This window comes from Bombina bombina, chromosome 2 (genome assembly GCF_027579735.1).
Source record: "Bombina bombina isolate aBomBom1 chromosome 2, aBomBom1.pri, whole genome shotgun sequence".
NCBI classification, from domain to species: domain Eukaryota; kingdom Metazoa; phylum Chordata; class Amphibia; order Anura; family Bombinatoridae; genus Bombina; species Bombina bombina.
Window position 1 is genome coordinate 817,005,688 of NC_069500.1, and position 12,349 is coordinate 817,018,036.

General features: G+C 36.9%; 1 protein-coding gene across 1 annotated transcript in view; it reads left to right on the forward strand.

The window, feature by feature from the left end:
- Positions 1 to 2,206: 2,206 nt before the first annotated feature.
- Positions 2,207 to 12,349, forward strand: part of LOC128647313 (tyrosine-protein kinase ZAP-70) — a 55,770-nt gene continuing 45,627 nt past the window's right edge. Inside the window, exons 1-3 of the mRNA XM_053700097.1 lie at positions 2,207 to 2,632; positions 5,652 to 5,812; positions 10,542 to 10,680. Of these exons, the coding sequence (XP_053556072.1) occupies positions 2,231 to 2,632; positions 5,652 to 5,812; positions 10,542 to 10,680 (702 nt within the window). The 5' untranslated portion in view covers positions 2,207 to 2,230. The remainder of the gene's footprint in view (positions 2,633 to 5,651; positions 5,813 to 10,541; positions 10,681 to 12,349) is intronic.

Here is a 12,349-nt window from a genome sequence, read left to right on the forward strand (position 1 = left end):
CATACAGTTAATTTAGCAGCCATTTTAATGAGTTAAGAATGTTTTCATAACAAATATTGTCACACTAGCACTATCTATCTCGTGAAATGTTACATCCCCTCTTTCTAGATAATCTCTAATATGAGAACAGAAAATAAATACAGCTTATTTCTTAAAGGCATATATGTGTTAAAGGCATATGATAAATATATATATATAAATATATATACAGTATCGCACAAAAGTGAGCACACATTTTTGCAAATATTTTATTATATCTTTTCTTGTGACAACACTGAAGAAATGACACTTTGCTACAATGTAAAGTAGTGAGTGTACAGCCTGTATAACAGTGCAAAATTGCTGTCCCCTCAAAATAACTCAACACACAGCCATTAATGTCTAAACCGTTGGCAACAAAAGTGAGTACACCCCTAAGTAGAAATGTCCAAATTGGGCCCAATTAGCCATTTTCCCTCCCTGTGTCATGTGACTCGTTAGTATTACAAGGTCTCAGGTGTAAATGGGGAGCAGGTGTGTTAAACTTGGTGTTATCACTCTCACACTCTTTCATAATGGTCACTGGAAGTTCAACATGGCACCTCATGGCAAAGAACTCTGAGGATCTGAAAAAAAGAATTGTTGCTCTACATAAAGATGGGCTAGGCTATAAGAAGATTGCCAAGACCCTGAAACTGAGCTGCAGCACGGTGCGCAAGACCATTCAGCAGGTTCTACTCAGAACAGGCCTCGCCATGGTTGAACAAAGAAGTTGAGTGCACATGCTCAGCGTCATATCCAGAGGTTGTCTTTGGGAAATAGACATATGAGTGCTGCCAGCATTGCTGCAGAGGTTGAAGGGGTGGGGGTCAGCCTGTCAGTGCTCAGACCATATGCCACACACTGCATCAGATTGGTCTGCATGGCTGTCATCCCAGAAGGAAGCCTCTTCTAAAGATGATGCACAAGAAAGGCCACAAACAGTTTGCTGAAGGCAAGCAGACTAAGGACATGGATTACTTGAACAATGTCCTGTGGTCCGATGAGACAAAGACAAATTTATTTGGTTCAAGCGTGTGTGGCGGCAACCAGGTGAAGAGTACAAAGACAAGTGTGTTTTGCCTACAGTCAAGCATGGTGGTGGGAGTGTCATGGTCTGGGCCTGCATGAGTGCTGCTGGCACTGGGGAGTTACAGTTCATTGAGGGAACCATGAATGCCAAAATGTACTGTGACATACTAAAGCAGAGCATGATCCCCTTCCTTTGGAGACTGGGCCCAATTTGGACATTTCCACTTAGGGGTGTACTCACTTTTGTTGCCAACGGTTTAGACATTAATGGCTGTGTGTTGAGTTATTTTGAGGGGACAGCAAATTTACACTGTTATACAGGCTGTACACTCACTACTTTACATTGTAGCAAAGTGTCATTTCTTCAAAGTTGTCACATGAAAAGATATAATAAAATATTTTCAAAAATGTGAGGGGTGTGCTCACTTTTGTGGGATACTGTATGTATGTATATATATATATATATATATATATATACATACACACACACACAACTGTATATATGTGTCACTGTTTGATTAATTATTTGTTGATGGAAAAGTTTCCAATTCTTGTCAAATATCTAAAATACTGTACTGTTCTGTTAGATACTGGACATGTGTCGACCCTAAATGTAAATCATGCAGTAAATTCCAGTAGGTGATTATATTGTATCTCAAAATTTGCTATGTCAATTTATATTTACTACGGTTGAAAAATAGAGAGTTTTTTTGTTTTTTAAATGTACTCTATGGGCTCGATTTATCAAACTGCGGATACAACTTTGGAGCACTGTGCTAACTTGAGACAGGTCCTTCCTAACCTATATGCCCGCTCACTTGTGCAACCTGGGTACTTGACAGTAATTTACAGCCGCTGATTGTCCACAATCCGCAAAGGGTGGCATTGCACAAGCAGCAGCTGGGCAAACAGGTTTGGAGTTGTCCGCTTGCTCTTTTTAAATTGAGTTCCATGTTTTTAATAAAATGCATTGTTTTGTACAGATCACCCAGTGTTTCTTATATTATGACAGTTATAAACTGTAGTAAGCACTTACAAAGCCCTATATAAACTTACACCTTTTGTTCTGGTTTATCAGGTTGTAAAGTAGAATTCTTGATCATGCATTTTTTAACTTCATTGCTATTACATTTTTTCTCTCCTGTGTTAGTTTTGGTGTAAAACCTGATGAAGTAAAAAAATGCCGGATTCTGCCTCTCACTTGCCATTCTTCTATGGGAGTATTTCTCGTGCAGATGCTGAAGAGTATCTTAAAATAGCTGGGATGATTGATGGCCTTTTCTTGTTGAGACAATGTCTCAGAAATCTTGGTGGTTACGTTCTTTCTATGGTCTACAATTTACAATTTCACCATTATCCCATTGAACGTCAGCTTAATGGTACATATGTTATTGCTGGAGGGAAATCCCACTGCGGGCCTGCAGAACTTTGTGAATACTACTCAAAAGATGCAGATGGACTATGCTGTGCTTTACGACGGCCCTGCAACCGCCCCAGTGGAGTGGAGTGTAAGACTGGAGTGTTTGACAACATACGAGATAATATGATGAGGGAATATGTAAAACAAACATGGAAGCTTGAGGTAAGTGAGCAGCTAATTCTTGTAGAGATGCAAAGACATAGTGATATGAGAGTTTTGTGCAGTTTTGTAGCAAATTAAAGGGACAGTCTACACCAGAATTTTTATTGTTTTAAAAGAAAGACAATCCCTAAATTACCCATTCCCTAGTTTTGCATAGCCTACACAGTTATAATAATACACGTTTTACCTCTGTGATTATCTTGTATTTAAGCCTCTGCAAACTGCCCCCTTATTTCAGTTCATTTGACAGACTTGCATTTTAGCCAATCAGTGATGACTCTTTAGTAACTCCACGTGCGTAAGCACAGTGTTATCTATATGACACACATTAACTAACACCCTCTAGATGTGAAAAACTGTCAAAATGCATTCAGATAAGAGGTGGCCTTTAAGGTCTAATAAATTTGCATACAAACCTCCTAAGTTTAGCTGTCAACTAAGAATACGAAGAGAACTAAGGAAATTTGGAAATTTGTGTAGCATTACATGTCCTATCTGAGTCATTAAAGTTTATTTTGGACTAGACTGTTCCTTTAACATAAAAAAATCATCATACCAGCTGTGTGTGAAAAAATACTTTAGTGGACTTCTTAATTGGACTGGGTCTTCATGAATATGGGTTAAATAATATAGGCATAAGAACAGTAATATGCGTGATGTTTAGACTTCATGTTCATGAAGGTGAAATCTCTTTTCAAGATCTTCTTTGCAGATATAATAGTGCAATGCAGTGGTTTCATGTTTTACAGTTTCAGTGTTGTCAAAATCCAGTTTAAGAAGATGGCATAAGTCCTAATAGAAACACAGTGAACTTCTTGACTTCAGATGTAGAGATCACTCCAAAACTAAACAACAGTGCTTTTAAATCAATAAATAAATATATTAAAAAAACAATTCTATTAAAATATTAGTGACAATGTAACGACTGAGCAAACATGCACAGTATGCCCGTCATATCTACATACACATGGCATTTATATGGTTTAGCAGTGGAGAGGTTGGGGTACCGAGTGGCTTGCACAAATACAAAATAATAGATTGATTGTAAATAGTCTTGTAATACTTGGAAAGATGTCCAAAAGGTCATTTTGGGGCTTTATCAAGTGCCTTGAGGTGTTGAATTAGAAAAGACAAAAATGGTCTTAAAAAACTGTTGAAAAGCCTCTTGAAAATGTATTGTTATTTCCAAGAACTTTTCGGCTCCATGTTAAAAATGTATATTTTTTGATGATTTTAATCTGTCATTTTGTTTGCAAAAATTGCAGGATTTTACAGTCAAGCATCTTGAGATTGTATTATGTTACAGTATCTCTTTACCTGAAGTCAATTAGTTACAGATATAAACGAGCATCTGCACATTTTAAGTAATCACTCTCCAACATGCACTTCAATCTAAGTTGGGAATAAGAAAAAAAAACATTTTGAGTTAAATTACAGAAATAGAAGACAAAATAAAAAATTAAAGTATGTGGTTCAGGCTTCTTTTTATTATGCATGATTAAACATTTTTGCCTATATTATAAGTGGAGCACAAAAATTTTAGCTCTATGAAGCGTTAACAGCCTTGGAGAGCAATTCATACAGCTTCCATTTTGTACTCACATTGCAAGTCCGAAGTTTTTTTTGGCCCAAAGTTATTCTAGTCTAGTACGCGCTTGGATAGCACGGGTGCGTTAAATCCCTCATATAATAGATCACTATGGAGCACCGTATAATTCATGAGTCAATGAAATGCAACAAATCTGCTCAAGTAGTCAAACTCTTCATTTACTTCTGTGCTATACTTTTTTTAATGAAATGTAAGCATAAACAGCTGACGCACATACAGACATACAAACACACACCTTTGACCCCTTCCCAGTCCTGCCCCTTGTCATATACCATATATTTTTAATTCTGCCACAAAACCTTTTTCTCATTAATTTTTTTATATTTATTAAGTATAAATATAACCCAATTCTTTACTTCCATAGCATTTTCATGTGTTTTGTTATGCAAACTTGCAAGTGATTATCTTTTACGTTAAGTAAAAATCCTACATTTTAAAGCAGTATTTTGGATTGCGCACAACACTTACCTCATAACTTGAGCACAGTTAACACACTAATATTGCTCTCTGCACTATGCATTAAATATGTAGAGCACCCTACAGGGGCAAAACTACAGGGGGTGCAGAGGTCGCAATTGCAACTGGGCCCCCAAAGGTGGGGGCCCAGCTTCAAAAACATTTTTTTTGTTTTTTTTTACAATAAAAAACGTTGACTTGCCACTGCCTGCACTGATATCATGTAAGTGTGACATGATGCTTCACTAGTGTCTCTGACTACAGGGGTTAGTGTTTCTGTTTTACCCATTGGTGTTTATGTTTGTGTGTATGTGTGTATGTGACTGTGTGTGTATTTATGCATGTGTGTGTGTATGTTTGTGGAACCAGCAAATTACAGACCTTGTTACTACAGCATGGGGGGAAGCAGGGGGTAAACAGTGTCAGTCTATACAGTACCACTATATACAGTATGGGGGGGCTGGACCATGTCACAGACTACTGTGGTCACTTTATAAAGTACTGGGGCAGGTAGGGTCAGGCCAGCCATCTCACCGGCAGATTACAGACCGGGTCACTGACTCACTATACACAGTACTGGTGGGTTAAAGCGTGTCACTATATACAGTAATGGGGGGGGTCAGACCATCTCACAGACTGTGGGCACAGGGTACCTCCTTTTGCAGACATGTAATCTGATTCACATTTTTTTTCTGTGTTAAATGTAAAAAGAAATAGATAACTATCAAATTCACTTTTTTTTTGGGGGGGGGGGGCCCTTCTTAGATTCTTGTACCTGGGCCCTGTGGTTTCTAGTTACGCCTCTGGCACCCTAAAAATGTTTCTGCCACTTTAAGATGCTTTAAAATATTTCTGCATATGGATTGAATGATGGTCATAGCTGGTGACAGTTTAACTTTAAATGAAAGTGTTGTTGTGTGACCAAACCAATCTTGTTATCCACACAACATACAGGGTGATGCACTGGAACAGGCGATCATCAGCCAGGCTCCCCAGGTTGAGAAGCTTATTGCCACAACTGCACATCAGCAGATGCCATGGTACCATGGAATCATTAGCAGAGAAGAATCTGAACGCAAGCTTTATTCAGGAGCACAACCAGATGGCAAATTCTTGTGAGTTTAGTATCCAGTTTTTTAGTTTGATTGCATATATACCACACATACTTAAGTATATATATATATATATATATATATATATAATTATTATTATGAGCAAGATTACAAGTGGTGCACGTATTATACGTTGAATGTAAAACTCGTTCACTCAAGCCCAAACTACATTAGCATGCATCGAGTTTTGCAACTGAAGAGGGTTAAAAATAAATGTGCGCCAAACACAACATAAATAGATTACACTCATATAAACACTATCTGATAAAAATGATTCATATAAATACTAATACATTTTTTTATAAGGGCTAAAAGGGACATGGTAAATGACAAAGTGTTTGAATGGAGAATGCTATAATGTGTGTGTAAATATAAATATATATACCTCTCTAAATGTGTATGAGTGTCTATATATATGTGTGTGTATATATATATATATATATATATATATACATACATACATATATACACACATACATATATATATATATATATATATATATATATATACATACACACACTTTGGAGCCCTTTCCACTCAAATACCATTTTTAATGTAGAAAATGTTCTTTGTATTATTAAATATATAAATTAATATACATATCTGTAAATATCTATACATGTATTGTATTCGTATAGCTATATATATTTTTACAAATTATTTACAAATAAAAAGAACATTTTCTTCTATGTGAAGAACATTGGAATTTAAAGTATTCATAACTACCTACAGGTTTAGAGCACATGAAGATTTATTTTACTCCTGTCGGGTTTTGCGCACATGCATGTGCACTAAACCCTACAGGAGTTATATTGAGGTGCATAATGTATATATTTCATATAAAATGTTTCAAAATATTTTTAATTGTTAATAATTGTTATAAAATATACTTAAAGGGCCACTAAACCCAAAATCTTTCTTTCATGATTCAGATAGAGAATAGAAATTTAAACAACATTACAATTTACTGCTATTATTTATTTTGCTTCATTTTTTAGATATCCTTAGTTGAAGAAAAAGCAATGCACATGGTGAGCCAATCACACGAGGCTTCTATGTGCAGCAACCAATCAGCAGCTGCTGAGCATATCTAGATATGCTTTTCAGCAAAGAATATCAAGAGAATAAAACAAATTAGATAATATAAGTAAATTAGAAAGATGTTTAAAATTGCATTCTCTTTCTAAATCATGAAAGATAAAATGTGGGTGTCATGTCCCTTTAAATATTACAATGAATTATTAGAATTTTTATGAACCTCTATAATAATTATTTAGTTTTGTTAATAATATTTTTGAATATTTTATTTAAATAAATACATTATGCACCCTAATATAACGCCTGTAGGGTTTAGCACACATGCATATGCACAAAACCTGACAGGAGTAAAAAATTCTTCATGTGCACTAAACCCGAAGGTAGTTTCAAATATTATTTTTTTAAAGTATTATAAAAGGCTCTCATTTTGTTAAGAAAGACTTGATTATATCTATGTTTTATATTTCACAAAGTCAGTCATAGTTATATGTTATTTATGTACAGTGCCTAAAACATTCACAACAAATGCTTTTGTCTCAAATTAACTGTGGTGATCTATAAATAATTGCTTAATGTCTTCAGCGTTCCCTACAATCCGCTAACAAGAAAGAGAACATCTGAAATACAGATAGAAAACACTTTATCTACAGGGAGTGCAGAATTATTAGGCAAGTTGTATTTTTGAGGATTAATTTTATTATTGAACAACAACCATGTTCTCAATGAATCCAAAAAACTCATTAATATCAAAGCTGAATAGTTTTGGAAGTAGTTTTTAGTTTGTTTTTAGTTATAGCTATTTTAGGGGGATATCTGTGTGTGCAGGTGACTATTACTGTGCATAATTATTAGGCAACTTAACAAAAAACAAATATATACCCATTTCAATTATTTATTTTTACCAGTGAAACCAATATAACATCTCAACATTCACAAATATACATTTCTGACATTCAAAAACAAAACAAAAACAAATCAGTGACCAATATAGCCACCTTTCTTTGCAAGGACACTCAAAAGCCTGCTATCCATGGATTCTGTCAGTGTTTTGATCTGTTCACCATCAACATTGCATGCAGCAGCAACCACAGCCTCCCAGACACTGTTTAGAGAGGTGTACTGTTTTCCCTCACATTTGATGATGGACCACAGGTTCTCAATGGGGTTCAGATCAGGTGAACAAGGAGGCCATGTCATTAGATTTTCTTCTTTTATACCCTTTCTTGCCAGCCACGCTGTGGAGTACTTGGACGCGTGTGATGGAGCATTGTCCTGCATGAAAATCATGTTTTTCTTGAAGGATGCAGACTTCTTCCTGTACCACTGCTTGAAGAAGGTGTCTTCCAGAAACTGGCAGTAGGACTGGGAGTTGAGCTTGACTCCATCCTCAACCCGAAAAGGCCCCACAAGCTCATCTTTGATGATACCAGCCCAAACCAGTACTCCACCTCCACCTTGCTGGCGTCTGAGTCGGACTGGAGCTCTCTGCCCTTTACCAATCCAGCCACGGGCCCATCCATCTGGCCCATCAAGACTCACTCTCATTTCATCAGTCCATAAAACCTTAGAAAAATCAGTCTTGAGATATTTCTTGGCCCAGTCTTGACGTTTCAGCTTGTGTGTCTTGTTCAGTGGTGGTCGTCTTTCAGCCTTTCTTACCTTGGCCATGTCTCTGAGTATTGCACACCTTGTGCTTTTGGGCACTCCAGTGATGTTGCAGCTCTGAAATATGGCCAAACTGGTGGCAAGTGGCATCTTGGCAGCTGCACGCTTGACTTTTCTCAGTTCATGGCAGTTATTTTGCGCCTTGGTTTTTCCACACGCTTCTTGCGACCCTGTTGACTATTTTGAATGAAACGCTTGATTGTTCGATGATCACGCTTCAGAAGCTTTGCAATTTTAAAAGTGCTGCATCCCTCTGCAAGATATCTCACTATGTTTGACTTTTCTGAGCCTGTCAAGTCCTTCTTTTGACCCATTTTGCCAAAGGAAAGGAAGTTGCCTAATAATTATGCACACCTGATATAGGGTGTTGATGTCATTAGATCACACCCCTTCTCATTACAGAGATGCACATCACCTAATATGCTTAATTGGTAGTAGGCTTTCGAGCCTATACAGCTTGGAGTAAGACAACATGCATAAAGAGGATGATGTGGTCAAAATACTCATTTGCCTAATAATTCTGCACTCCCTGTAAATTGCTTGGGACCGACAAAGGTTTCGATTTTGGAATAGTTTGAATTTTGGAATATTTGCATTTTAAAAATGGGACAATTTGGAGAGAGGATGGGACCAAGTGTAAACAACAATGGGCTAGAGTGCTTATTTATCTTGCACCCTTAAATGGGAAAATTCACCCGTTTACGGGAGCTTGATAAATAACCAACCATTACAAGTGGATCGTTATTGCTTCTGCAAGCTCGCGGTAGCAATTAGCGCTCAAAAAATTAACCAGCGGTCAGACTTCTGGTAAAAAATTTTAAATGTGCCCCAATTGCCCCCCCCCCCCCAAAAAAAAAAAAAAATGTGCAATGCATTTTAAAAAATAAAAAAATGGTGGCATCTTTTTAAGAAAAAATATATAACTGCACTAGGCAGTTTTTGGGGGCTAAAGAAAAAAAACAGCACTGAAAAGTGCATTTATGTAGGGAACTGTGTGTTCCTTGTAAATATATATGTATATGCTTATATACATATATATTTATATATTAATATGTGTATATTATTACACATATTAACACATAAATATATATGTATATAAGCATATACATATATATTTATTTTTGTTGCCAATCGCTGCACAATTTACCCCCTTTGTAGCGCTAGTTCTCATGCAATGTCTCACGGCATGAGAACGAGGCTGCCATTGGAGCCTCTAGAAGTGGGCTCTTATGAGCGCAAAGCTTCCCTGCAATGCGAACGTGAGGTCGTGTTCGCATTGCACTGTACTTGTTAGCGTGCGCTGGTATTACTCAGTTGAATGCAAATATAGCTTTCGTGGAAGTGATATTTTGCGCTCAACATGTAATCTAGCCCAATATCTTTTGTCCTTTAGACAATATTTACATTTCAAAATACAGCTCATACATTTAACTAAAGGTGATTTTATATCCTGTTTAATTCTTTTTACATAGAGCCCTCAGAAAGATAGTACAGAACTGTAATCAGAAAGGTAATAGTATTTGCGTTGTAGAACATTAAAAACAAAACAAACCAAAGACACAGGCAGAAAAGATTGTGACTTAAAGGGATACTAAACCCAAATGTTTTCATTCCATTATAGAGCATACAATTTTAAGCAACTTTCTAATTTACTTCTATTATCAATTTTTCTTCATTCTCTTGTTATCTTTATTTGAAAAAGCAGAAATGTAAAGCTTAGGAGCCGGTCCATTTTAGGTTCAGCACCCTAGATAGCACTTGCTTATTGGTTACTACATTCAGCCAACCAATAAGGAAGCGTAACCCAGGTTCTGAACCAAACATGGGCCAGCTTCTAAGCTTTACATTGCTGCTTTTTAAATAAAGATAGTCATTTTTGATAAGTTTATATTTCAGAAAAAGTTTGGATTTTGAAATTCTGGATTTGGGGATTTGTACCTGTATATCACATGCTTATCTGTCATTTTGGTTGCATGTATAAGTCATTTATTATTAACAGACCAGTTATTTTTTGTATCATTTTTTTAGGATGAGGGAGAGAAAAGAATCTGGGACCTTTGCCCTCTCAGTAGTTTATGGGAAAACTGTATACCATTATAAGATTGACCATAACAAATCAGGGAAGTTTTCAATTCCAGAAGGAACAAGATTTGATACTTTGTGGCAGGTAAGTTCAAATATTTATTATAGAGACTTCCATTAACAGAATCTCACAGGCCATAAACAAATATTTGTTCAAAAGAATTTCCAAACTTCTCCACTTTCAACAAAATAATTAGGCATAAAAGAGTAACAATAAAATTGGGTAATGTGATTGAGCAAATTATTACAGAACTATGTGGTTACCTCCTGGAAAACAATGCAATGCATTTCCTCTCTAAACACGGCCAGCAATAGGCGACTATGCTGTCACTAATTGTGTAATTGAGCAGCCGTATTCAGCTTAGGAACACTAATGCATTGCTGGTCAATGTAATGTAAAATAGTTTTTCCCTTAAGGTGTTTCCAATTAGTTGCTATACCGGCTGCAGTGTATAAATGGATGAGAAATTACTTATTTATGTTTTTTGTATATGAAATAGCTGGTTTTCTTCTTTAAAAAAAACACAGATATCCTTTTTTTAATCACAGTACAATTGTTTCTCTATATTATCTGTGTCTGTATACAAAAGTGTACAGATATGTGCATGCTCTTGAGCTTGCCTCCCTGCTTTTCAGCAAAAGATTCCAAGCAAACCAATAAAATATAATAGAAGTAAATTAGAAAGTTGTTAAAAACCGAAAATATTTATTTCATCATTTGGATAGATCATGCAATTTTGATGTTCCTGATCAGTGATATTGTGAGTCTTAATTCTCAATTCACACAGAAAAAGGACTATTAAGGGACCTGATATGTTTATTTATGTAGGGGTTAAGGGGGAGAGAAGAGGTAGAGGACTGAGATAAAACAAGGCATGGAGGGGGGGTGGTAGGGGGAGAAAGAGGTTGGAGGTCTTCTTATCCCAACGTCAAGTGGAAAGGTAAGGAAATATCCCAGGACACCAAAGGGTTAAGCAGAGATCAAAACCAGGCAGATAGTCCAATCTTTCAAAGTACCAAGGGTTTAAGGCAGAGAGTAATCAGTGACAAACAGAGTTTAGCAGTAGAAAGGCAATCCAAAGAATCAGCAGTACAGGGATTAAACAGGAGCGTAGTCAGAGGCAAGCAGAGTTCATCAACAGCAAGGCAATCCAATATTCAGCAGAATAAACAGCACCCAGGAATACAAAGTACAACCTATACTTAGGCAAGGAATGTAAGTAACTAAGGTACCTACATAGCTACAGATTTGCGCCAAGGAGGAGACAGCTGAGATCCGGACCAGCATTAGAAGGACCCGGCATGCTGCGATGACGTCATCACCATGCACCAGAAGGAACCGCTGCATCCATGGCAACAGGAAGATAGCTGCAAGCGTCTGTGGCAATGGCCACAAGAAGACGGAGGGGCAAGCGGTGTGACAAGGAGTAGTTGTTTGGCTTCTCCGGTCATTTTGGGCAGTCCATGTGTCAGGTTAGGAAATGTCCAGAAGAAGACCCAAATGCTAGGGCGAACTTAAACAACACCCTTGCACTCTGAGTTTAATCCAGGACGTGACCCCACGACAACCTCCAAAAAACAAAGTACTCACGATATGGAGCAGGGTTAGCCTGTGCCAAAGTAATTCATGATATCAGCCAGATAGACTTCTGAATAAGGAACTGGTTTCAGGAAATGTCTTCCACAGGATCAGGAGAGCAGGGATAGTCCACTTATACTCAGACAGAAGAAGGGTAAAACAGGAAACAGTTAAT